Source organism: Sceloporus occidentalis, unplaced genomic scaffold, assembly GCF_023333645.1.
Source record: "Sceloporus occidentalis isolate IW3139 unplaced genomic scaffold, rSceOcc1.0.p SCAF_6, whole genome shotgun sequence".
Lineage (NCBI taxonomy): Eukaryota > Metazoa > Chordata > Lepidosauria > Squamata > Phrynosomatidae > Sceloporus > Sceloporus occidentalis.
The window spans coordinates 54,739,104-54,766,220 of NW_028316986.1; the positions used below are offsets into that span (position 1 = coordinate 54,739,104).

Consider the following 27,117-nt stretch of genomic DNA (forward strand, 5'->3'; position numbering starts at 1 on the left):
AATGGCTTATTTCAAGTTGAAACAAAAATGCTATTCTTCTTGGATGGGTTTTTGAATCTAGCAGAAGCCCTCAACTGCTTGCAGACAGGACAGGAAGAGAACTGTAGCATTTGCCTGGTGTGAAGTCCTTTAGAGTGGTTCAGAGACTGGGAATACTGATACTTAGTCAGAGTAACCACACTATAATGGAAAGAATAGTTGTGGTCTGTGTTTGAGTAAAGGTATGGCTATTCTGGGGCACATAGTGGTGGGAAAATTCATCTCTCAGCTCTGCAACCAAGCCTTTCCCCTGCTTCACATTTTCTTTTGTGGAGAGTGGTAAAGCTTTATCTGCCTCTACCACTACCCTTCCTTCAGATCTCACAAGGCTGCCACTGCAACCTAGTGCAGGAGTACCTTGAGGCAACGTCTCATTTTACAGAAGCTGTTTTGCTGTGCCAACTCAGAAAACCAGAAAAGCTCCTGAACTACTTCAGATAAAGGAAGGGTGCTTATGATGGTCATAGAAGCAGAACAGAGTGACTCCAAATGGCTTCTGTAAGTAGACAAGAGGGAGGGCACAAACATCTAAGTATGTGAACATGCCATGAAGGTAATTTTCGAAGGTTTTGTTAACTCTGTTTCTGAATAGCCTTTCCTGTGCCTAGTAAATTGAGGAGGGAGTGAGAAAAAGCAGGGCAGAAAAAGAAATATATGAAGAAAAACAAGAAGCTGAAGAAAGGAATGGTAGAAGAAATGTCATGTGGTTGATATGAAACAGCAGCAGCAGCAGCACCTGACTGGGCTAAAGCAAAGGAAGGAACTGAAGGAGCTAACCAGGACTATCTAACCCTTCAACAAGGTTTAGGATCATGTAATCCTTTCCTCACTGGGCAGCAAGAAGAGCTAACCCATCAGTGTATGTTTTCTTCACTGTATACAGAAATCAAAGTGCCGACTTCCAACTTATCTTCACTCTTCTCTTTTTCATATAATTATATGGGCCCAACATAGGTGCCAAATATACAGTGGAAGAAATGATAGGATGAGGGCAAGTAGACTGCTCATAGAATGGCAGGGGATGTTCAAGGAAAGAGAGATAAGCAGAGCTGTTTGAAGAAGCCATCAAGTTTCTTCTAGTTACTGAGCCTAAAAGCACAAATAACTGGGGCAGTGTGGACTTCATCTCAATGTATCTGTTGACTGTGCATATTGAGTCTACACTGAGACTGATTGAAAAGTACAAGATGGAAACAACACTGAAATTTTATGCTTACAATAATTCACTCAGAAGGGAGACAAGACTGCAGCTCTGGCATCATTCTGTGGTAGACTGCAATGACAACTCAGACTCAATCCTTCAAAAGAAATATATAATTCCTCAGCCCATAAATCACAAGCCCCTTGGAAGAACACATTAATTCTTGTGTGAAATAATTATGCACTTCTCAACCTGATAAAATGCATCTGTTCATACACTCATTACTTGGGAGTACATTTCTTCTTCTACTGGCTCCTTGTTATAATCTGGATCTTCAGCAAAATGTCCTGAAGAGGGAGAAAAATATCAGGGAAGGGGCCTCCACTGCTACAGGGGAGGCTTCCAGTCATGAGGTATTAATTGCCAAGTTTGAGTCCCTGCAGGGATATCATTGTTGCCCACTTTGAAGAAGGTGCTGAAACAAGGAGCCCTGCTTCTGGCTGAGAATGGCAGGGGAATCAAGCTCTGCTACCTTCCCAGCATGCATCACCAGTACTCGGTCTGAGTCCAGAATTGTGTTCAATCTAGCAAAAACAAACAGAAGCACAAACAGTGTCAGATGGGGCTTGTGGAAAGGGCAAAAATATAAAAAGAATCTGTACATCCTTCTAGCTGCTCCTGTAACATGAGTGGTATAAGACTAACCTTGCTGAATTATACCAAAGGCTCACGTAATTCAGCAGCCATGTGCAGTGACGTTCCCAACAATGTCATCTATTGTGCAAATTGTCACAGCAATGTCGCTTAGAAATTAAAGCTGAGCTAAGGTGATTTGCACCAGCTGAGTGATAGTCTGTTTTTGAGAGTTGTGAGAGCAGACATGAAAGGTAAAGGAAACACTCACCTGTGAGCAATAGTCAACACAGTTTTGTCTGCAAATTGCTGGCGGATGGTCTCCTGGAGCAATTTGTCTGTCTTCTGATCCATACTTGCTGTGGCCTCGTCAATGCACAGAATCTATTGTTGTGACAAAGAAAGAAGAATTATACAGATACAAGAAATAAAGCATATAGTTATGAATAGAACGAACTGATGGCCCTGATGAACTATGGAATGATGATCCATGGTCCAACTTTCTTGTCCAAAGCTACTGGCCTTCAGTGCCATACTGCCTCCAAGTCTGCCGATTCTGATAGACCTGATTTCCATCAATTTGCCTAATCTCCTTTCACAGTTATCAAATCAGAGCTAGAAGCAAGCACCATATACCAGTTCATGTTGTAGCAAATTCCATAAATTACTATGCACTGAGTGAGAAAAACATCGGGCTAGATGAAAGTAAGTTATTTATAAAACTACCACTTTTTGTAAAATCTAAAAAGTCCCAAACAAAGCCTTTTCTCTTAGAGTGTGTTCAAATTTATCCATATTTATGATACCTTTTTGGAATAGGAATAGACAATCTTCTCACACTTTATATGTTCTGCAATATGGTATCTTCTCTATCAAAAATACCATGATCATCCAAATACTGCTACATAAATCTTCCCTAGTCAAACACAATGGCTATCCCAATCCAGAAACTATTGCCAAACACAGGGAAACAATTTTGAAACAATGGCACTCACTTTGGCCTGAGTCAAGAGAGCTCTGGCTAAACAAACTAGCTGCCTTTGTCCTACAGAAAGACTCTTTCCTCTCTCCCCCAGTTCACAATCCAGTCCACCTACATGGAGAAAAAGAATGAAGTTAAATTTTGAGTTTCTAAGTAAGTTTTAGACCTTCATTTCAGTACTAGTCGAGAGGATGGAGTGACAAAGGAGGTGGGTAGTTCGAACTGTTTGCAAGCAGTTTATATCTCTGGCAAAAGGAAGGTATGGAATTAAAGAGAAGTTAACATGGACAGAATGATTGGAATATAAGAGGAGCCCTCTGTAAGTGAGCAGTTCAAAGGTCTGGCAGAAGTGATCTTTTCATCCCTCAGCAGCCTGCTGAGCAGAGAAGGGGGGAGACTGAAGGTGACAGAAAAGGAAAAGGGGCAGTCCTGTCCATTTTTTGGTATTTCATAATGCTACAACATGGAGCAACTGACCAAATACACTTGAATATTTCTGGGCGCCACAATTCAAAAAGGACATTGAGAAACTAGAGCGTGTCCAAAGGAGGGTGACTAAAATGGTGAAGGGTCTGGAAACCATGTCCTATCAGGAACGACTTAGGGAACTGGGGATGTTTAGCCTGGAGAAGAGAAGGTTAAGAGGTGATATGATAGCCCTGTTTAAATATTTGAAGGGATGTCATGTTGAGGAGGGAGCAAGCTTATTTTCTGCTGCTCCAGAGAACAGAACCCGGAACAATGGATGCAAGCTCCAAGAAAAGAGGTTCCACCTCAACATTAGGAGGAACTTCCTGATAGTTGGAAGTCATCTCTTCCAACTCTATGATTCTAATTCTATGATTCTATGAAGGAATGCAGTCCTTTCCAGGAAATAGGTTCTCCATGCCAAACTATAGTGGGGCCCAACCAGCTCTACTCCTGTGTGTATTAATGGTTCCTGCCTTGTTTATTACTCTGATCAGCATATAAATCTATCAGATTTTTTCCCTAAGATCTCTAACAAATATAAGCACTGCCCCCTTCTCCAAACACCACACTCACCCATCTGTTTAATTACTGCCTGCAGGTGACATTGCTCCAGGACTTGGTACAACTCAGTATCTGTGTGTTGTCCCTGAGGGTCCAGGTTCTCACGGACTGTCCCACTGAACAAAAATGGGTCCTGGGGGATTATGGCCAATCTACACCTAAAAGATAGGACAGATGATGGACTGCCAGGAGGCACCAGCTTAAGAAAAACAGAGTTAGTGATGAGCATGTAGCTGTCATCAACAGACAGTCCTGCACATTCTTATTAAATTGACTTTTTAAATTACTGTGCAAGAGATGGGACAATTAACTATTATCATTCACATCCTGAGTAATAACTGGTTTAGCAAGTTACAGTAAGGCTAAAGGATAGGAAGAAAAATATTTTCTTTGGTAATGTCATGTCATGGCAAATGTTGGAATTAGCACATGGGTTCCCAGCTGCTACTCCAGTGCCTGCTGAACACAACCTACCTCAGCTCCGTCAAGCCTACGGAATGGCTGTCAATATTGTCAAGGAGGATTCGGCCAGATTTCAGCTCCACCATTCGGAAAAGGGCCAAAAAGAGAGTGGATTTGCCAGAGCCAGTGCGCCCAACTATCCCTACTTTCTCCCCAGGATAGACAGTAAAGGTTACCCCATCGAGGGCATTGGGTAGCTCAGGCCGATAGGCCAGTACCACCTGCTGGAACTCAATGTGACCCTGACTTGGCCAATCAGGTGCAACCTTAAAGAGAGAAGAGAAAAACATTCAGCAACCATAAGCAGTAACATTTCCCATCAATGTTCCACTATAAAGCCTTTTTGATCTGTCCCCAAAATCACCAATGTAAGTGAAGTAGATCCTGGTGCTCTGTAGCAGTGCTTATTGATATCTGACTGCAAGTGTGATGTTAGTAAATGAAACAGCAGGTAGTATAGAGCGGAGAAACATTCCAGCTCTTTTGCTGATGGGAGTCCAGAATCACCTTTCAGACAATAATAGAATTGGATCCCAAAACAGCTTATTCTACCCAAGGGTTATACAGGGCAGAATCAAACAATGGAAATCACACTGTGCAAGTGTGACCTCCCCACCCCCAACTTCTATTAATCATGAGAACTGTGCAAGCAGGTTAGTAACAGAGGAACATTCACTTTGCCAGTCTGTTTTCAGCCTTCATATCTTTTTCCAGCTTCAAACTGCCAAGCTATTATATATATTAAAAATATCAGAGTCACTTTAATACCAATACAAATTAAACCAAACTAGGCCAATGGCCAGCTATTAGCGTTTCGCCGTAATGATAACAAGGTCTCCAAAACTCATCTGCCTAGTGGCAGAAGAACAACCCACTACTAGCATGGCTTTAAGAGTCTTAAGACAGCCTTACCTGGAGCACTTTCTCCTGAGGCTCTATGGGGATCTCTGTGGCATATTCCTCTGTCCGTTCTACACTCACCATCATGGTCTCTGTTTGGGTGAAGCTGGTGATGAGTCCAGATAACAAGTTTGTGACTGATAAGGCATACGAAAGGGCTAGGCCGACAAGACCTGAAGGGTCAAAGAAGGGCATCATCAAAAAGTGTCAGGGAAAGATAGCAGGAGACTAAAATTCTGAAATGAACAAAATGGAAGAGAGAACCTATAGAGATGAATGACATCTGCCTACCTCCAAGACTGGAAAAGAAATGAGAGAGAGAGAGCGCAATGTATTCAAAATCTATATTTTGAATAATGAGCAGTGTTATGTTTTTTTGACCGTTCAAGATCACTATAAAACATTTTTAGAATAGATAAGAATGCCTAGAGCCAGCATAATGTAGTGGTTTGGTCACTGGAGATCAGGGTTCGATTCTCTCCTCGGCCATGGAAACCCACTGGGTGACTTTGGTCGAGTCACATATTAAGTCCAAGAAAACCCTGATAGGTTTGTCTTAGGATTGCCGTAAGTCAGAAACAACTTGAAGGCACACAACAGTAACAAAATAGTGTCTAGTTATTCTTCTCTTCTTTTCTTGGTGCTTCCATCACACCTCTTTCTTGAACCATTGATATGTAAGACTTGTATTGCTTTTGCTTGTGATCTGCTACAATCTTCATTGTACAGTCTAGCTTGGTAGGTATTACTTAGGAAATAAGTTTGCCTCCATGCTAAAAGGTTTAGTAGATAACTGCTCTTCAGCTGAGATTCCAGCTCAACATTAGGAGAAACTTCCTGACAGTAAGAGCTGTTCAGCTGTGGAACACACTCCCTCAGAGTGTGGTGGAATCTCCTTCTTTGGAGGTTTTTAAACAGAGACTGGATGGCCATCTGTTGGGGGTGCTTTGATTCTGGGTTCCTGCATGGCAGGGGATTGGACTGGATGGCCCTTGGGGTCTCTTCCAACTTTACAATTCTATGATTCTATGACTCTGTGATCTTTGTTACCCTTTTCTGGTTTGTTTTTTTTAAAGAGAGTGGGCAGAGAGAAAAGAACACATAGAGACTGGAATGTAGTGAGAAATACGGAAAATATGTCCCCTATTCCATGTTGGCATTAATGGTAGGCCCTGAATTTTCAAAACTACTCTTTAGTCTGCTTTCAGCCCTTCATTCTCAGAATGTGGAAAAGAAGCCAGGATTCATTTTCATGAGTGTGATAAAGGAGGAAGAGAACAGTGGGGAGAGATGGCTATTGATGAAGAGGTATCCTTTTTCAGAGATTTGTCAAGTGGCTTACCTGGATCTCCAAGATTCCTCTGGTGCTGGATGATTGCTATTCCTGCAATAGCAGTAACTACTGCAACTCCAATCATCTGCAGTCGAATGTCAAGCCACTGCATCGCAGTGTTACTAGCAAAACGACAGCGCTGGTTGAGCTCTAATCGCAGCTGGTTCTCTGTCTCAAACCTAGACTGGATACAGCCCAGAGGTTAATTTCAGGAACAATCTGTCATAGTTCTCACTGTCACTTTTAATAGTGCCATGGGGCCAAATCCTCAAGCTAGCACTTTATGGCAGGCTAAATTTCTTTTAAGGAAAAAATATTTTTCTCCTGTTCACAAATACCTACTCAGAGCTGTAGAGCCTAAGTCTATCCCATCCTTTGCTGTCATTTCAGGCCCTTTTATCAACAGAAAATGACCCAGAGGTTTGAAAAAAACAGATTGCCTTCTAGCCCTAAAACAGCTTAGGAAGTGTAGAAAACATGGCCAAATTGCCTCCAAAGAGCATGGGGGGGGGGGGGGGGGAGATGCAAGCTGCCTCCCAAGGTTCCCTGTGCAGACAATGTAGCACTGTAACACATAACAGCTGCCCGCCCTGGTTTAGTCCTTCCTTGTCCAAAGAATAAAACTCACCTGTCGGTGGCCCTAGTTGCCCGTATAATGCTCAGACCTGTCAAAGTCTCTGAAAAGTGAGTGTAGATAGGAGACAAGGTGAGGCTGTAGAGGCGCTTGAGTTCACGGGAGGTGAATCGGTAATAACGCTGGATGGAGTAGTAGATGACTGCCAAGGGCAGCAGAACTAGGCCGATCCAAGGAAGTCCATAAGTAATCATCACTAGCATGCCCAGTAATCCAAAGATGTTGGCCAGAAAGATGTTGAGAAGGAAGGGCAGACTATCATCAACACAATACAGGTCTGAAGAGAAGCGATTAAGGATACGGCCTGTTGGCGTGGTATCAAAGAAAGTCATTGTAGCCTGGCAATAAGGAAACAAGAGTGTAAATGGACAGTATGCATTTTGTAATTTTATTTTCTTCTTCATGGATTCTGTCCCCATGGAGTGCCCCTGTCAGGGGAACTCTATAGCACTACTAGAGTTTGAAGCCCCCCACACGCCCTCCAATTGCACACAAAAAAGACATGGCTCCCAACCTGTCACACAGTGTGTGAGGTTAAGTATGGACAGAAACAGAGAATTTTGTCCTCTCTTTCCAGAGTTACCAACTTCTGCTTCACTCTTCCCAGCCACACAAAAATGAAGTAGAAAACAAAAGCAAAATTCTCAGTGCTAAAAGACTGAAATAAGATCTGCCAGTCTCTTAGTAGAATAGGGCAGTTTATTATCAGCGGGGGGAAATTAAATGCTTTTATCTGGGAGATGGTATATAAATAAATAATAAATAAATCCTATTATTATTAAATAGTTTTTATCTGAGATGTGACCTGATTTATTTGTCATTTACATGGGAAAACCACCTGTACATCAATACAGAACTGGCAGAATCAGTTTACATATTAACACTGTAGGGAAATAGTGTTATTGTTCATATTTAATATTAACCTAATTATTATATATAAGACCTAAATTTAACTTCTTCCAATTTTAAAATATCTCTGTAATTTTTTACAAAGAAATTTTCTATGCACCCATGTACCTTCTCTGCCCAAACAGAACTTCCAGGACCCATGGCTGTCCTGTCCAACAGACTTTACCTTCATCACCCTTCTAAGCAGCCTATTGTGAATAACAGTAGCAGCGTGGATGGTGCCATAGGCAAAGAGGAAGGACCTCAGGATGGTGAAGACAGAATTTGCCCCAGCAATGCAACCATACACTGTCAAGTAAAAGTTCACATCTGAAGCAGCATTTGAAGTTCTGGAGACCAAGACTGGGGAACTGAGAAAAAGAAAGACAAGATCAGTCAGGATGGGGATTTCAGTAGGTTGGCCCTTTCTCTGGCTCCTGTCCCAGCTCTCTACGAAAATCTATAGCTTTCAATGTGTGAGGGGGTGGGCCTGCCCCTGGAAGGCTACAGGAGAAAACCTTCATTTTTCCAGTTGTGCTAATCACCTACCCTTCTGAACCAGTTGGCTATGTATTCTGTCCATGATTGTTAGCAGCCCTACTCTGTTCTTTCTGGCTGCCTCAAAACAAGGCAGATGTTCTCTTTTGGGGGTGGGGGCAAGACCATTCTTTCACAAAAATATTACTACTATTACTGTTACTATTATATTTATGGTGATGGTTCAGCCATTTGTTTACTTGGTGTAGGGAGGCCCACAATGCCAAAACTCAAGAATCCTCTGGAAATTTTTATATGTTGACCCATATTATCAGAATTTTTGTAGTTTCAATCATCTTCACCCAAAGCAAACTCCTATTCACCCTTAGCAAATTTTCTGGGAAACTTTGGGATGAAACAGACAGCCCCGAAGAGGCAGTGTCATACCGCCCCTTGGAAAGCTGGGTGGGCGCTGTGGCACTTTTCCGCTGCTGCCATAGCCTTTCAATACTCCTGTGGCCAAAGTACTGAAAATCTGCCCCTGTATGGACAGCGTGACACCAGCTTCAGGGTGGTGTCAGGGCGTGCGTCATGCATATGTCATGACCCTATGCTGCGGGGAAGCCAGCCTATTGCGCCGGTCTGTTTTACCCCTTTGTTAACATTTTCTCTCTTTCTTCTAACCTTTTCCCCAGTTCATCAGGTACTTCAGTGAGTCTACAGCTCCTTTTGCTCATTTTAAAAAGGACTTTATGAAAGGACTGCTAAAACAATCCATACATTCAGGAACATTTGTTGACAGACATGCCACCCCTAGTTCAGGTCATAACCTATATTGACATACATGAGTACCCCATGGGAGAATAGTAGCAGCTGTGAGTTGGGCTGAATGGATACGCTGCTGACAGAGGTATTTCCTGCATGGGGTAGGCTGGAGATCCAGTTTGACAGCCACCAATCAGAGATGTTCCTAGAACCTGCAGAAATGTCAGACAGTAAGATTTAACTCTACCTACTCCAATAAAAATGTACTGAGGGCCTATGATATACAGTATATGGAAAATATTACTCTTCAATTTTAATATGAGAAAGAAGCATTATAACATGAGAAAGTGCATTATACCATTGCCCATACCATGGTTACAATGTAAGTGTATACTGCAAAGTGATTAGCACCTTCTCATGTAAAAATTGAAGGTTCTGACTTGTCTAAAAGCAATATTGTCACATAATAATAATAATAATTTAATTTATTTCTATACCGCTATTCCAGGGATCACAGCAGTGTACAACAGCAAGTAAAACATACATCATATCATAAAAATACAACAATTAACAATTAAAAACAATTAAAACCCTACAAAACAACCCCATACAAATGGCTGGATACATGAAGCAACTTCTTGCTGCGTTACTTGAAAGTATCTTGGACAATCACAATGAACGCTTCAAATAACAGAGAAAGAGAGCAAAAGAGCAGATGCTCTTGCTTTTCTGCATTTTCCTCTCCCCACACCCCAGAGCAATTACATTCCTAGAAATTCCATTAATCATTTTGTAAACCCCCAAACTCAAAGCTCATGTTTTCCTTCAGGTTCTGGATAAATACTTTTGCTTCAGAAGTGAGAAGAAGTTAGTGAGATATGGACAAGGCATTCTTTTGTTGTGGTGGAGAACATATATAAGGGAAGAGATACTACTGCTTGGAAATATTACTTTTTTGGACTATATTCCCAGATTCTAGGCTGGGGGCTTTAGAGAATTGAACTCCCCCAAAATAACCCTTCCACACACTGAGTGAGACATATAGTAGGTTCAAATCTGATGAAAAACCATGTTTTCCTACTAGCTGAAGTAGTTCCTCTGCTTAAAACAGTGCCTGTGCCTTGGGCTCCAATTCTTTTTGCCTCTTTCTATTTTACATGCTAGAGGAGGAGATCAAAAGCATTCCCTTTCACCTTTTAACTATTCAGTATCCTAGGACATCCGCATACAGGGATCTGTGGGTTGTTTAAGCTATGGTTTAAAAAGAAACCAGAATCTGAAACCATGAATTGTTGTCATTAGTCATAATTAAAGAAATGCCAAATTTGGACTCCACATGGAACTGTGATTAATTTTAAACTAAAGGAATGCTTTGAGTTTCCCCCTTTGATAAGTGAAAGAGGAGGAAACAGGATGTGCAAGCTCAATGCTCATGCAGGTTCTCATAACACATGAACCATGGATTCCTTTATGTCTGAACCAAACCATTGGCTGTATTCCATGGGAAGAGACTTATAATGTTATAAGTGAACCTCAAAATTTCATATTAATTCCAATACTCTATGCAACGTGATAATGCAGATTTTCTGAACACTTATAACTGAGCCTGTTTGAACAGGATGTTGGGCAATACTGGAAACTAACAAAATGAAGAACAAAGCCATAATCTTTACCTTGCATTAGTAGCAAGGAGAGGAGGATGGACAATGCAAGGCAGCTGCCAACAGCCAACCAATATGCTCTGTAGACCTGGAAAGCCACTGCCCCTTCTTTCTTCTCTTCCTTCTGCTTGAGAATACAGTTTACTTGGTTTGAGTCTTCTTCCTCAGATTCTATGTCCTCTTCTTGGTTAGCTGTAGTAGGTACTTAGAAAAAAAAACCCATCAAGTTGAAGAAAGTTTTGTTGGGCAACCAAGTACACCAGCCATATCTGCAGAGTCTCAATGTAATGAAGCCAGCTAAATGCACCCCTTAAAGAAGATGCAAATAAAAATGTTTAAATAGGTACATATAGATATAACACAGCTGAACAGTACTTCCTACTAGTGGAATAGGGTCCATCTTTCTTTAACACATTCAGTTATTCCTGAATCTAGTGCTGGTAACCAAGGTATACCTCAAGCACTATTTTTAGGTATAACTATCATTGCTGTGCAAGATCCTGGTGTATTTCCTCAGAGTGCACTTCTGTTACCAAACCTTTAAATGACAGCATTTGATTACTGGTAAAATGTTCTTGTCTCCTTTCAGAAATCACATCAGCTATGAGTGGTGATAGAATGTGGCTGTTGCAGCATTATGGACAGCACCTAGTTACATCTGTGCTATTACAAGTGACGCAACTCATCCCACCCTTTTCTCTGCAATGCTGGGATGTTTGGAGATACACTTTCAGTTAAAGAGAAAAAGGTCCTGCAAGGCTACCCTATCCTCACCAGTTTATTAATTTGGTTCTTTGATTTCTAATTCTCGAGATGGTATACACTCCTTCATGGAACAGAAGCCTATCTCCTTTCTAAATTTATTTTATGCTGAGATTTCCACTGCAGTTATCTTCCCCTTTCTCACATTGCATGGAAACTAGATGCAGCTCTACTTAAATAAATAACAGATATCTTAGGCTAAGACTTTTAAGAACTGCAGTTGGAGACTTGGCTTAACAGTGCAGAAAAGTTCTACCTAGCATTCTCTTTTTATTAGTATTTTAATGATTTTACCAATAAACAATGCTTCTAATATCTAGAACAATGTGGTATATCAACTTGGGATTCATAACTATCCAGCTAAAAAAAACCTCCAGCTGAGACTACGAGAATAATGATGATGAGGTTATCTCTCCAAAATGCTGTGGATATAATATATCTTGATTTCAGTAAGGCCTTTGACAAAGTTCCCCATTACATTCTTGCAAACATGCTTGTAAAATGTGGACTAGACAAGGCAACTGTTACATGGATTTGTAATTGGTTGACTGGACGAACCCAAAGGGTGCTCAACAATGGCTCCTTTTCATCCTGGAGAGAAGTGATCAGTGGGGTCCCACTGGGCTCTGTCCTGGGGCCAGTACTGTTCAACATCTTTATCAATGACTTGGATGACAGAATTGGGGGCATACTTATCAAATTTGCAGATGACACCAAATTAGGAGGAATAGCTAATACTCCAGAGGACAGGATCAAAATTCAAAATGACCCGTATAGACTAGAAAGCTGGGCCACAGCTAACAAAATGAACTTCAACAGGGAGAAATGTAAGGTACTGCACTTAGGGCGGAAAAATGAAATGCACAGATATAGGATGGGGGACACCTGGCTGAATGAAACTACACGTGAAAGGGATCTGGGAGTCCAAGTAGACCACAAGTTGAACGTGAGTCAACAGTGCGATGCAGCAGCTAACAAGGCCAATGCGATTCTAGGCTGCATCAATAGAAGTATAGTGTCTAGATCAAAGGAAGTAATAGTGCCACTATATTCTGCTCTGGTCAGGCCCCACCTGAAATATTGTGTCCAGTTCTGAGCGCCACAATTCAAAAAGGACATTGAGAAACTGGAGTGTGTCCAAAGAAGGGCGACTAAAATGGTGAAGGGTCTGGAAACCATGCCCTCTGAGGAACAACTGAGGGAGCTGGGGATGTTTAGCCTGGAGAAAAGAAGGTTAAGAGGTGATATGATAGCCCATATTTGAAGGGATGTCATATTGAGGGAGCAAGCTTGTTTTCTGCTGCTCCAGAGACTAGGACCCGGAGCAATGGATGCAAGCTCCAGGAAAAGAAATTCCACCTCAACATTAGGAGGAACTTCCTGACAGTAAGGGCTGTTCGACAGTGGAACAAACTCCCTCGGAGTGTACTGGAGTCTCCCTCCTTGGAGGTCTTTAAGCAGAGGCTGGATGGCCATCTCTTGGGGATGCTTTGATTTGGATTTCCTGCATGGCAGGGGGTTGGACTGGATGGCCCTTGTGGTCTCTTCCAACTTTATTATTCTATGATTATATGAAAAACCAATGTGTGCATTGGGAGTGGGTGGGTGCAGAATGGCATTTTCATTTAATTAACTAATAAATCTGTACCATGTTGCATAAAATTTAGAGTCCTCTTGGTTGACTCTAGTAGCCTTTACTTTTTCAGTTAATTTACTAACTCAATCTATTCATCAAAAAAGTGACAGGGTATTTATGGCTTTCCAATTACACACAATCTTTAAACATGCTGCCAATATAAATACATAATCAATTCTACACAAGGAAGGGACTCAATTAAATTATAGGGGGGAAATATCTACCTAGGGTTCTCCAAATAATGATTGGAAATCATGTAGCTCTTTTGATGTTTTTGGACCGCAACTCCCAAGATTTTCACTATTACCTATACTGGCTAGGGTTTTCAATCCAACAACACCTGAAAGATCATGTGATTCTAGATATTATTATTCTCTTTGATAATTTTAGCCAGAAAAAAAATGCTATGGAGTACCCACATACTCAACTCTCTCTTAATCATGTTTCCTGTTGGTTTTTAATAGATTTCCAAACTATTTTTACTCCTCACCCCAGTCCTGACAGACAATTAAAAGGCTGCAAACAGAGACTCAAGTGTTTTCTGCAGTTGCTACAGATCTAAAGGAGCCATACCATTCAGAACTTACTTTTGTCCTTGTTTCTCTTGTCCATCCTCCTAAAGTTAGGGGCAGATTCTACCAGCGGTAGAATTTCTCCTGGGGTTCCTAGAAGAAATTAGATCAGAATGCACTTGGATGTTGCAGAATCTGTATTATTTTCCTGAAATTTCAAACTCTAACTTAGAGCCTGAGATGTCTCTCTCCAAACCAAAAACCTCCTTCCATTCAAGAAATAGTCTCTGATCCAGCGGAGACTCGCACTAGCAGAAAATGGTGCAAGATTTTCACTGTTTTCTTTTTCTCTTGCAGCCTTCAGCATCACACCCCATACTATTCTGGAAAGCTTGTCAGCCTTTCAAGGCAAATTTGTGAGGGGGCACATGGAGAAATAGAAACTGACAGCACCCTGTAAGTGGACTTCTGCTCATGGGAACCTAGGATCCAAACCACTGTCTTTATCTCTCTATGTAGAGCTCATGGCTGCAAAATCTCTGCTCAACACTAGCATATCCTTGAGCATGAATCTGTAAACCTCATCTATTTCCTTCCCTCTGTTCATTAAGCAAACTCTAACCATAACAATTGCCCTTCATCTTTATTTGCTTACTTGCACTGTCTTTGCTCTTTATTTTCATGGCATTTTTGTAATAAACTGCATTCTATATAAATCAGAATTTTAAACCATATGTTATTAAATTTCTTTCTGAATGTTTGACTTTCTGTATGTATAGTCTAATGAGCCTCCAGAGTACCTCAAAAAGTACCAAAATACACATTTTAAAATGTTCATAAAATGGCACTAAAAGAAACATCATGATTGAGTCAGTAAGTGCAACATATTAAGTACTGCAAATCAACTACACATGAGCAGATACAATGCTTCAAGCCTGATATGCCAAATTCTTACTTCGGGGAGGGAAGTTCTGGAAAAAAACCCTTAATAGAAGACTATGCTGGATTATACCTGTCTTGATGATCTTGCCATTGTCCATCAACAATAAGATGTCAGCCTTCTCCAAGAATTCAGTTCTGTGGGTGCAAAGAATCCTGGTTTTATGTCTGAGAATTCCCAAAATGCACTTCTGCATTAAATGATTGGCTACATCTGCATCAACAGCTGCCAGGGGGTCATCAAGAAGATATAGTTCTTTCTCCTAAGAAAAAACATAATATAAAAATATAAATCAATGAAAGATATCTTTTCTTTGAGCCCCTGTTTTTTGTATGACAAAACTGCTGGCTTTGTATTAAGATGAGAGTTAGTGAAGTCCTTTAGGCTTCACCTGTTCTGTTTAAATACAGGCTTACCTCAGTTAACAATGCCTCTGACAAAGAAGCTCCTTTTTACAAAGTCTTTTTATGACAATGCACCCCCTTTCCCTTCTTATCCAGCTAGAAGCTTCTTAGCGGAACTGGTATTGGGAGGATGATGAAGAAACACAGACTTTCAGTGTTGTTTTGCAGAAGAACTTCTGCAGTAAACCATGCAACAAAACTTCAGCTAGGAAAGAGTTAACTGCATAGCCATGAGTGCCTACCTGTAACAGGCAAGGTAAGCAATAGCTGCCTCCAAAATCTCTTACTGAGATATGTGTACAGCAAAACAGAGAGAAAAGGTGTAAGGAGATAAGCTTGCCTCATCTACTGCTCCCAGCCAGTTAAAAAAAGCATAGATTTGTAAGTCTGGCCACCAAAATTGAAATCCTAAGGAAACTGCAGATTGGTGAAAGAAGAAAATATATCTGGAGAAACTTTCATGTACTCTCCAGAAAGTTCAAAATATTTTTGTTTACTTATCTAAGGTTAACCTGACCTGGTTGTTTCTTCTCACATGTGCCTATTGCTAGTTTTGAAGAAGTCTTCTAAAACATGCAGAACTGATGTTCTGTTTTGTAGTGTAGGAACCTAACTAATTTCTTTCCATGTTACTTCTACATCTGCTACCAAACATTATATTAAAGAAGTCATGCCTAAGAGCACTAGATTAACTGAGGTATACTAACTGTATACTGCCCTTTACTCATTCTGTCTTTTATCTACCTGGTAAACAGCTCTAGCAAGTGCGACTCGAGCTTTCTGTCCCCCGCTGAGGGTCACTCCATTCTCACCCACCTCTGTCTGATCACCTGCTGGCAAAATCTAAAAAAAGGAAGATAATTAATTTAACAGCTATTGAACTAATACAGCAAATTAGTACCTATGGCCCGTTACAAACGGGCAGGAAAGTACGTGCTCAGCACGTACTAGGGTTAGAAAGGGGCGTCTCTTCCAGACGCCCCTAACCCTAGTATGGACTGAGTCCATATGAAATGGCGGCGACTGTTCCACACAGCCGCCGCCATCTTGACGTAGCGGATGCATTGCGTCTGCACATCGCACCCCAGAAATGATGCTGCGAGTGCACGCTTCGGCACTTGTGGCGTCTCTTCCGGGGTGCAGGAAGGAGCGTGATTTTCGCGCTCCTTGTTTGCAGCATCCGGGAACTGCGCCGTTTGGCTGCTGCGGTTCCCGGATGCTGCAAATGGCAGTGGTAGCAGACCGCCGCTTTTCGGCAGTCTGTAACCTGCCTAAGACTCCTGGATGATTGAGTCACAGATAGCATACACTGCAGACAACAAAAGAGGCTAAGTTAATTTCTCACTATCACTGAAATCAGACCATGAGCTGGTTCTGTTTCAGTTGTTCTCAATCCACTGATGCAGAGAGAGCAAAAATTCCCAATACATTATGCTGGAAGCTTGACAATCTTTATGCTGGGGCATGAAATGTGACGTTGCAACTGTTCCCAAGATAATGCTGCAAACTTGAATCAAGAAAATGTTCTTCCTTTCCAGTTTCCTTCCATCCCAGGAGTGAACATAAGGATATAACTTTAAAAAGTCCTCACAGAAGCTTCTTCCTCACAGAACTATGACTATGAAAATAAAATACTGGGGATGATTATGAATAGTAAAAATATATTGTCTGTTATCCAAATGCAGATGGTTAACTCTTATCTGAATCAATGGGACAGATTAATTGGTTTAAACAGAGCTTGGTTGTACTGTTTTAAATGACAAACCTTCTCTAGACTGAGGTGGTTTTACACCAAACCAAGCTCCCCATCATCAAAAAACAAAAACGACAGACATTGAGAAAACATTACACATAAGACCCCTGGAACTCAGTTTTCCAATGTGACTCATGACTGCTGAAACATACTGTAACATTGGAAAATTGTAATAAACACATACAAAAACTCTACAGCATTACTAAACTCCAGGGTCTTCCTTTCAATATACTTTGCTTGTGATTAAATGATTCATCTCCCTTCTATTAAAAATTATTCCTTCAAAAGTGTTCTCTCTCAGGCATCAAGAATTCCAAGTGTTTGGAAACAGAGCTAAGTGCTAAAATACCGATCATTTTACTGGAATACTAAAATACTAGAGCAATTTGGTTCCTGGGAAACTGAGGGTTACAGGACACTCACGTTCAAGTCATCAGAGAGAGCACAGGCTTCTATTACTTCCTGGTAAAATCTGGCATCGTATTCCTTTCCAAACAAGATGTTTTCTCGAACACTTGTAAACTGGATCCAGGGCTCTTGCGTGACCAAGCCGAATCCTTTCTCCAGATCCCAAATGTAAACCTGCTCACCTTGTCTGCACATATCCCAGCAATGGGCAACACAGAGAGTTAAAAAAAGCACATAAATAAAACTGACATGCAAGTGGGTTTAGTACTAGACCTGCATGCTGCATTGTTTTGACAAAGAAACATTGCCCCATCTGCAAATTTATTGCAATTACAAGTAGTAATGGAAAGAGGTGATGAACCAGCCCTGTGAAAGATGCAGAAGTAACTGATGCTCAAGGGTTGCAAAAGTTAAGCAAGTCTGGTCCTGTTCATTTGTCTGGATGGAAGGCCACTGAAAATCTCACAAGTAAGAGTATATTCTAAGTATAATGAAAAACCAATGTTAAAAATTGCTAACCATGGTGTAGTCATAAATCTGTGGTCCTTTTCCCTGATTCATTTTTACTCGTGGAGTGCAAATCTGAACCCAGATTAAGAGACCTAATGCTCAGTGGCTGAAGCTAAGGTCTAGCAAATGAAATAATAGGTTCTATGAAATTAGAAGGAAAGTAGTACTGGCTATTTACCTTTTGAGTTCTCCTGTGATAGCTGCAAGCAAAGTACTCTTTCCACAGCCAACCTTTCCAACAATTCCCACTAGTGCTCCCTAGAGATGAAAAGAAGCACCAACATTACAAGTTAGTCCTCAAAATTGCTATATTACTTTACAAAGTTTAATCCATTGATTAATTTAATTTAAAGCATCTTCTTGTGCTATCCACAAAATTAAGTACTAAGTCTTACTTGTTAAATAGCTTACACAGTGGCGTTTACATGTAGCAGTGCTCTTCCTTGCTCACCTTTGCCACCATCAGATCTTGAATATGAAGCTGCAAACTTGTTCTAGGTGTTTGTGGTTCACTGTTAACATTGCTTGCTGTCGACCATGAGAAGGTGGCATTGTGCATTTCTAGCAGAGAACATGGATCAGAAGGTCCAGCTACAAGGGAAAAGCAATAAAATAGTCATATCAAGAAACGTATTTGGCACCTGGAATATCTTGCTTTCTTGGAAAACCAGCCAGAATTCTTAACTGCCCTCCCAAACAGGGCTATGCAGAGGATCAAGTGGCCCAATGAGCTGCTGCCAGATTGTTAACAGGGGTTACAGGGAGCACACTCCCTTCTTGAAACAGTTCCACTGGCTGTAAGTCCATTTCCAGGCACAATTCATAAAGCCCTGTAAGCCTGAGTCCAAGGCTGTTTGAAGGACCATCTCTTCCTTTATAAGCTCTTCTGGAGAAGCCCTTCTCTCTGTTCCACCATCTTCTCAGGCTCATCTGGTGGGAATAAAGGAGAGGGCCTCCTTGGTGGCTGCTGCCAGAATTTGGAATTCCCTCCCTAGAGAGGTCAGGATGACCCCATTTTTGCTCTTCTTCAGTCAGCAAGCTAAAACATTTTTATGACAGCTTTCAATGCTGTGTGGTGCTGTTTTTAAGGTTTGTGTTTAGTCTTTTAATAATTTTTAATGTTTGTAGCTTTATAGACTGTCTAATTTTTAAAAATAATTTGTATGCATTCTATTTAAGCTTTTGTAGAATTTTAATTTATATTGTTTTAAAATATGTTGTTAGCTGCCCTGAATCTCATAGTTGAGAGAAAGTTGAGATACAAATAAATAAAATAATATGTTATTTGGAAAAAAAAACACCACAAAAATACTTTTTAGTACAGTCTGCCCTCCCCATATGTGGGAGATCCGTTCCGGACCCCCCCCCCCCCCATATGGGGAAAACAGCTTATGCTCAAGTGCCATAGAAAATAATGGGGCATGTGCTCGCGGCGGCACAAATATGCACCCCATTACTTCTGCCAGGGCTTGCAGAAGGCAAGCCCGCCTATGGGGATGGCTGACTGTATCAGTCTTTCTTAGTTTTGACGATGTGTCAGGAACCTTGAGTGTTAGCCCTTACATATCCCTAATCTACAAAGGAGGGGAAATAAACCAAGAAAAGCACAATTAGAAAGGTCTATGGAGTAGCAGAGCAAAAGGTATACAGATCCTGCTGCCATCCAAGCAAATGGGATAGAAGTTGCACTGCTGATATGAAATCAGTTGTTTTAGGTTTGGTTTCAGTTGTCTGTTGCCTCTTTCAGGGCATGCCCACAATGCTGCTGCCCCTCACCACCGCTGCTGCCTGTTTGCATCAATTCACTGTATACCTTCTTTGAAACTTCACATGAAAATGATAGGGGAGAACAACTTCTGTTTTGATTTCAGAGCCATCAACAGTTACTTTATACATCTTTCCTTTCCAGTAGTGAGTGCCAGCCATTAGGCACTGAGCACCAGAAACTCAACAGAGCTACTGAACAGTAAAAGGTAGGTTTCAGCATACTTGGGGCCATTCTGAAGTTTGCAGAAATATAAAAAATGAAACAATAACAAAATAGGATAAAACTTCCAAAGAACTCAGCATACTCATCAGCCACATAGCCTGGCTTAAAAAGGAATGCTATTATTTTACCAGAATACACTGTAATCTTTTTCTTGTACAAGTGAAAAATGAATTTTGTGCCAGATTCTATAGACACATACAGTGAGTGCATCCCCTTTCTGTTGTCACACTGACAACCAATAAACCAAGAGTACCTCTGCCTCCATTCTGGTGTCTCTACTTCACAAGTTCACCATACCTCTGCTGTAATAGGCATCCAGATCCTGGTCTGCAAGCTCAAGGAAGTGCTGGATTCGATCCAAAGATACTTTGGCTTCCAAGATCCCATTCAATATCCAAGGAAAATTATTCAGAGGGAGAATGAGCATCCCAACAAGGGCCAAAGCTGTAAACACCTATGATGGAAAGACAGATACTTGGGGGAGAAAATAAACACAGCAGTATTTCAGCAAAGTAGAAGAGTAATGAAGAGAAGGCAAATGGCAACAGTCTTATTGAAGGATGTGTCTAGGTATATATTTATACTGAAAATAATCAATAAATAAACAAACATGGAAATTTCACAGCCACTAAAATGGACCAAAATTCTGTGCTGTGAACTCTACAAATTAAGTGTATTATTCATTTTTTCATTATTCTACTTATTAAAATACATGCTCCCTCTGCACAAATCTGTCTAAGGTAGCAAAGAATAAGGTAGCAAAAAGATGGGCATTAAAGGAGGAAGAAAATGAAAGAAGGGAGTTATTAGCCAATTAGACATCTAGAAGAAATTATATAAAGATAGTCAGATATGTTGGGCATTAACAAAACTAGAAAAATATTTTTAAATTGAAAGGAAAGGCTGACACGCATGGAATTTTGTTTTGCATGTCAAATCCCACAATTTGGGCAATATATCAGCCCAGGGTATGCTCCAAAGACAGCACTGTGTTTTCCTTTTCCTGTGATACCTGCATTTAGTATGGAAGTAAATGATGGGAATAAGTGATGATTTAAGAAGAGCCAAGAGAATGCACTGATTGTAGCTCTGACTCTTTATCATGACTGTGATTTTTAAGATATGCAAGGGCAATTGTAGCAACTTGATTTTCATAGAATTATAGAATCACTGAATTTTTAAAGACCTGCTTCCCCCCCCCCCCCCCCCCCAAATACTGTCAATTTTCAAATTATAACTTGGGAAGTAAAAGTCCTGAAAGAAGTAAATGGGAAAATGAAAGAATATGATGCAGCTGGGAGAGGGTAGCAATATGTCCATTGTCCTACAAAACACAAAATGGAAGACTGAGGAAAGCCAAAGGAGTTCCAAAAATTGCATGTCATGGTAGAAAATACCCTTTTGGATGTCCTAGTCAACTAGTGCTCAGCTGGTGTCAGGGCACAAAGAAAGGTCTTGCCAGTTTGTGGGTAGATAGAATCATAGGGAAGGAAGTGGTTAAAGTACACTAGACCCAAATGGTTTTAAACTTCAAAAGATACAGGGACGTAGCCAAGGGAGGGGGGGTTCTTGGGGTCCAGACCCCCCTTCAATTAGAAAAATGAACGGTGTGTGCTGCTGCGCCACTGTGCCCAAGCCCCATTATAATGGTGGCACTTAGTCTGGACCCCCCCCCCCCTTCCTAAAATCCTGGCTACATCCCTTAAAGATAACAACATGTACTTTGGATCGAATCAAAAAGAGGCTAGTCACCAATAAAGTTAGTATAAAACAGTCTATTTTAATGCCCAGTTAGAATTATTGCCCTAGAATGGCCACACTTCTTACCTTGGTTGCTGAAAGCTGGTGTCCTAGTAGAACGTAAGTGATAAATATGACAATAGAGACAACCACAGGCAAAGCTGCCCAAAGATAGACACATACAGCATCCAGATATTTGAGTGCTTGCAGGCTCTTTAGCTCTTTAGCTCGGGAAGCATGGACTCTAGTGCCAAAATGCTTTTCCCAGGTGTAGAACTTGATCACTCGCATACCACACAAGAACTCTGTCATCAACTATGGATACATGAAGACACAACAAAACAGTTACAGCTAATATATTTCTTCCACAAACCCAGAGAAACTTCTAATTCTGCTATGCCTTATGCTACCTATACCATACTGAACAGAAAACCCAAACATGTTTTCCTTCTTGCTTGGTACTTTATCAGAGAAAGAAAATCAGTAACAATGCTGTTACAATTAGGTTACTATACAGAGAAATCAAAAGCCCTTCATTGAGATGTTATATGTGGGTTAACATTTCATAGGGAGGGCTCTGTGAGAAGAACACAATTTCCATTCAAAAGGTTGAGGTTTAGGTCTTAGTAACTCCCCACAGCAGTGCTGAGAAAATGCTGTTTTGATCCTTAACAATTTATCCCCCAAATGCTTTTGCACAAGCTTAATAATAAAAAGCAGAACTCTGCATGTGCTATTTTGTGTTCTTGCACAGCTCTTGCTTACTTCAAAAGGGGCTGCACAGAGAAAGTCAACAGTTATCTTGCAAAGGGAAGTAAACAGGAAGTTTTAACCAAGATGTTGGGGTGGTGCCATTTTTTAGTTTTAAATAAATTGGGGAAAAAAACCTTTTTTTCCATTTTTGGGTGGGATTGGGATTCCTTTGAAGGTCTCAGAATTGTCCCTAGGAGTTGTTTGTGGCCCATGGGCCATATTTTCCCCATCCCTACATGGTAGGAACAATCAAAAGGCAAACCCAAAGCAAGCCCTGAAACACCATATATCTCCATCTCACCTTAACACGTATATCCTTGTGCTTCAGCATCTCTTTGTTATTCTCCATGATGCGATTAGCAATCACTTTATTGATGGGCACAAGTAGCAGAGCCAAAGCCAGCCCTCCCAGGAAAGCCACTCCTACCTGCTGGTACAGGAGGTAGAGAGTGATGGCAAATTGGAAGGGAAGGCTCCATAACTCGTGGAAACTGAGATAGAAGTTGACCAACCGATCAGTGTCAGTGCTCATAAAGTTGACAATCTCACCTGTGGTGAAGCCAGCCAGACTACTTCCACTCACTCGAAGGGCTTTCTGATAGATGGCAGAGATGACTGCAGTGCGCACCACAAGCATTGTCTTGTTTATCTCATAACTAAACTGGTTTCTTAAAATGGCACCCAGGAAGGAACCAGCAAAAAGTCCCAATGTATACATCACCCCATGGCTCAGAGGTTCTTTGCGTGACTCCATAAAACTGACCAGAAGGTTCAGAAGCAGGGGGCCAGAGAATGCTAGCAGACTGCCAGCCAGTTTTAGGAGGCCCAGGGAATAGTAGCGCAGCCCAAAAGCTGTGTGCAGCACTGACAGAAGATGTACAGACTTTTGAGTCTTATGAGAAAATGTTGAAACTGAAAATCCTTCACTTTGGGAAAATAATCCATCAGTGGAAGATGCAATATTTTCACCCTCTTGGCCGAGAGCTGCTTTTTCTTGCCAACAGGAACAGAAGTGTTCACGGACTCTATTGGCCTGGAGCTGTTGAGGGAGCTGAAAGATATCCTGTGGCCGATTTAGCATCCGCTGGTAGCCAAACTTCATCAGGGGATTCATCCAAGCATAGGAGAAACGAGAAAGCCAGCTCTCTCCATCTTCTGCCACTCCTGGCCAGGTAGGTACAGAAATCCCCAAGTCTGTGATCAAGGGTTCATGCTGGTATGAATCATTGAGAGAGAAAAAATCTGGCCTGTCAGCCACAGGGATGATGTACCCAATAAAATAGAGAAGAAAAGAGACCAACTGCAAGCAAAGGATGGCAAGTCTAAAGACAGTGACAGGTTGAAGATGCTGACCATCTATTTCAGTCTGGCAATGCCACATCAATGTGATGATAAGTGATGGGACGGGGAGGAAGGCAAGGATCAGTAAGATTGCAGGACCACGATGGAAACTGTATGGAGACTTGTAGATAGCAAGCAGTGCCAAGCTGTGTGTAAGCCACGCCAAGGTGACTATGCCATCTGACAGTACTTCTAAGTATAAGGGATCCAATTTCTGCTGCCAAATGCTTGCAGGGATTATGTCAAGGATGGACAAACCAGCAAGAAGAAATGATGCAGCAATCCTGCACTTCCATCCAGGTTTGTACACAGCCCGAGAGGCTAAAGACCTAATAAAGAGAGAAGAGCAAGCAATAACATTTAATCTCTTCCCCTTTTCTAACATCCATGCCTATTTCTCTTCATTCGAGGAAGTCTGTGTGGCTCATTGCTCAGCCTCTGAAGTACTATTCACATCAGAGAAACTGCCACACTGATCCAAGCAAAATAACTGTGCTGTTTGGTATGCTGTCTGTGGGGTTGTTGTTTCTTTCTTAAACAACAAAGACACACACAAGATTCAGTCATTTATTCCTGTGAGCAGAGCCAGCAATGAAAATGGTTATGTGTGAGCCAAAGGCAACACAAAGAGAATGTCAAGAAGGGGAAATCCTCTCATTATATAGATTTTATAGGCTCAAAAATGCATGCTTATTGTATATAAACAGTTTATTCCAAACCAGAATACTGGTATTCTTTATGCAATGTCTGAATTCTGAGATTAGAGTAGGCACCTTGTATCAAGTGAGAGTGCATATTAAGCAATGGTGTGCAAAGGCTGTTTGCGCTCCTCCAGTACTCCCAGACTCTCTTTTCCTTCCTACAAAAAGATGGCCTCTGGTGGAACCCATTAGGAACACTGATCCAACTTTTCAGTTACATGGGGGAGGGGAACCATACTATTTAACATAAAATATGTTTTCGAATCCACAAGTGAACATCCAGCTACTTTAAAAATATATATTTTGTCATTTTGGGCTGTTCATTTGGCCACCAGAAGATCCCAGTGGCAGTAAGCCAGTCCTTGTACTCAATGAATTTGTCCATCCCAATATAAAATGAACAAGTGACATTTAGCTCACAAATCAAGACCTATTAACTATACCTTGGTGTTCCTATGTAGCAGGCACTGATTACAGCAATTATTGTATGGGGAATAATGTTTAAAATCAACTGATTAAAACAGTGTCCAATATTATCATGGACCCAGACAGGAAGTGGATCTATTGGACTGGTCCCACACAGACTAGCCAGGATCTCCTCCATCCTTCTCCAGGAAGAAGTACAATACTCAAGAGTTCCTAAAATGAAACAGAGGAAGACACTGGATGAAGCATTAAAAACAACAACTGTTGCTCTAGCTTGGCAATCCTTACAATGAAGAATAAATATATTTTTACTACTATATTCTGCCTCTTTATAAAATGACTGTGAATCACAAAACAATAACCAATCTGTCTGCTATATTGTTATACTGCAAGGCGGGGCAGGGGAGAAGCATAAGCTTTCCCATGGTAGTCACATATGCCTTGAACATCCATGATTTCACTGGTGTGGATAGTCTTGCCATTTATGAAGATCACAACTATTCCACACCACTTGCGTGGCAAGTAACAGTTGCTGAAGTGCCCCCTTCTGCCTGATCAGCGTGGCATAGTGGTTTGAGCGTTGAACTTTGACTCTGGAGACTAGCGTTCTACTCCCAGCTTGGCCATTTAAATCCCCGGGGTAACCTTGAGCAAATCACACACACTCAGCCTCAGAGGAACGCAATGGCAAACCCCCTCTGAAGAAACCTGCCAAGAAAACCCTGTGATTAGTTCACCTTAGGGCCGCCATAGGTTGGAAACCACTTAAAGGCACACAACAACAATAAACCTGATCATTAAAGATATGTTGTGTTTTTGTTTTAACTGCCCTGGTTCAATGCTAGGGTAATTCTGGAAACTGTAGTTTTGTAAGACATTGAGCCTCCTCTGTCAGAGAGCTCTGTGCCACAACAACCTACACTTCCCAGGATTCCCTATCACTGAGCCAGAGCAGTTAAACCAGTCTCAAACTACATTATTTCTGCAATGTGTTTTGGAAACATAAATGCATTATTTTCCCTGAGTTCAATACATTTCTAAAACCCATTTCCCCACAGGGCAATGTGGCTTTTGTAAAAGTGTATCATCAGAATCATGCAAATAGGTGTCGGATTTAATAAATGTGTTAAGTTACTTATTTCAGTGAGTCTTAAAGATGCCAGAAGATCTTTCTAAATAATAATAATAATAATACCAAAAGCATCTGAGGAAGTAGACAAGATCTGTCTGCATACTGATTCCACAGACTAACACAGCTATATCTTTGGATTTAATAAACAGGGTTACAAATCACCACAGCCTCACAACTGAGTTAAGTGTGTAAAACTACCATCTGTCCTGTTTGCAACTTAGAAGAAAATAACCTTGATGCTGGAACTGGAAAGTACTCTGCACTTGTGTTTCGTCTCCTCCTCCTCCTCCTCCTTGGTTTTCTGCAGCAGGGAAGAAGGTGGAGGTGAAAAAGGACAACTGAAGGTTATGAATGAAGCCTCAAATTGTGGTAAAATTCAGTAATAATGGCAGCTTCAAGGTCTCCTTGGAAGGAGAGGAGGAAGGAGGAAGCCCTGGGAATATAGATGAAAGGTGAGATCTGGCCTCCACTCCTCCCTTCCCCATTTCACAAGACTTGCCCAAGAAAAGCCTCATGGCCTTTGTGAGAGAGAGAGAGAGAGAGAGAGAAACAGCAGAGACAGATAATATGTTGCCCATCATTGCCTAGCTCTCCTCTGCATCTGAGGATCCATTATTTCCCTCTCTCCTGAAGGCAAAGCCCTGCCACTCCATGTTGGCAGAAATGAATACATAAAAGGATTTCCGGCACCTAAAACCTGCCCACAAAATGGAGGGGAGCAGGGTCAGCTTTGCCCAACCCTCCTCGTCCTCAGCCAAACAGGTCAAGCTCCAGAACACACGCAGGATTGGAGTAATGCAGCTTTAACTGCCCTGGCTCAGTGATAGGGAATCCTGGGAACTGTAGTTTGTTGTGGCACAGAGCTCTCTCTGGCAGAGAAGGCTCAATGTCTCACAAAACTACGGTTCCCAGAACTCCCTAGCCTTGAGCCAAGGCAGTTAAAGCGGTCTCAAACTGGATTATTTCTGCAGTGTGTCTTGGGCCAAAGTTATTCCATGCTTCCCAAAAGATACGCCTCCTTTACCACAGACTCTGTTTTCAGGACAAAATGGAGATCCCAAGTAGAACAGGTTCGTTCTGCCATTCGTTGCTCTATGTTTTTCTCTATGTTGCTTCTTCAGCTGAAACCGACTTGTTTTCGTGCCTGGCGCCCTCTGCTGCC

General features: G+C 41.4%; 1 protein-coding gene across 2 annotated transcripts; it reads right to left on the bottom strand.

The window, feature by feature from the left end:
- ABCC10 (ATP binding cassette subfamily C member 10) lies at positions 1–27,117 on the bottom strand. Of its 2 annotated transcripts, XM_089529696.1 has the most exons (23): positions 26,980–27,117; positions 26,188–26,256; positions 24,841–25,036; positions 22,657–24,025; positions 21,690–21,917; positions 20,160–20,316; positions 18,324–18,463; positions 18,051–18,130; positions 17,378–17,549; positions 15,946–16,044; positions 14,870–15,059; positions 13,933–14,010; positions 10,960–11,151; positions 9,366–9,498; positions 8,232–8,415; positions 7,151–7,494; positions 6,532–6,701; positions 5,202–5,362; positions 4,302–4,555; positions 3,840–3,985; positions 2,809–2,906; positions 2,085–2,197; positions 1–1,764 (listed from the first exon to the last, which is right to left on the bottom strand). In XM_089529696.1, the coding sequence occupies exons 3-23, from the start codon at positions 24,999–25,001 to the stop codon at positions 1,629–1,631; spliced, it is 4,605 nt and encodes a 1,534-aa protein (XP_089385822.1). In that variant the 5' UTR covers positions 25,002–25,036; positions 26,188–26,256; positions 26,980–27,117; the 3' UTR covers positions 1–1,628. The 2 variants fall into 2 exon arrangements, with proteins under 2 accessions (XP_089385822.1, XP_089385823.1); XM_089529697.1 differs by lacking the exons at positions 1–1,764; positions 2,085–2,197; positions 3,840–3,985; positions 26,980–27,117 and having other exon boundaries at positions 2,815–2,906; positions 26,188–26,741.

What these genes read in the sequence shown, in the direction of transcription:
- ABCC10 (XM_089529696.1), bottom strand. Translation starts at nt 25,001, where the DNA reads ATGGAGGAGATCCTGGCTAGTCTGTGTGGGACCAGTCCAATAGATCCA. An exon ending in CTCTCTTGACTCAGGCCAAA is followed by an intron (nt 2,198 to 2,808) that starts GTGAGTGCCATT and finishes TCACAACAATAG; the next exon opens with ATTCTGTGCATTGACGAGGC. An exon ending in GTGTTGACTATTGCTCACAG is followed by an intron (nt 1,765 to 2,084) that starts GTGAGTGTTTCC and finishes TGTTTTTGCTAG; the next exon opens with ATTGAACACAATTCTGGACT.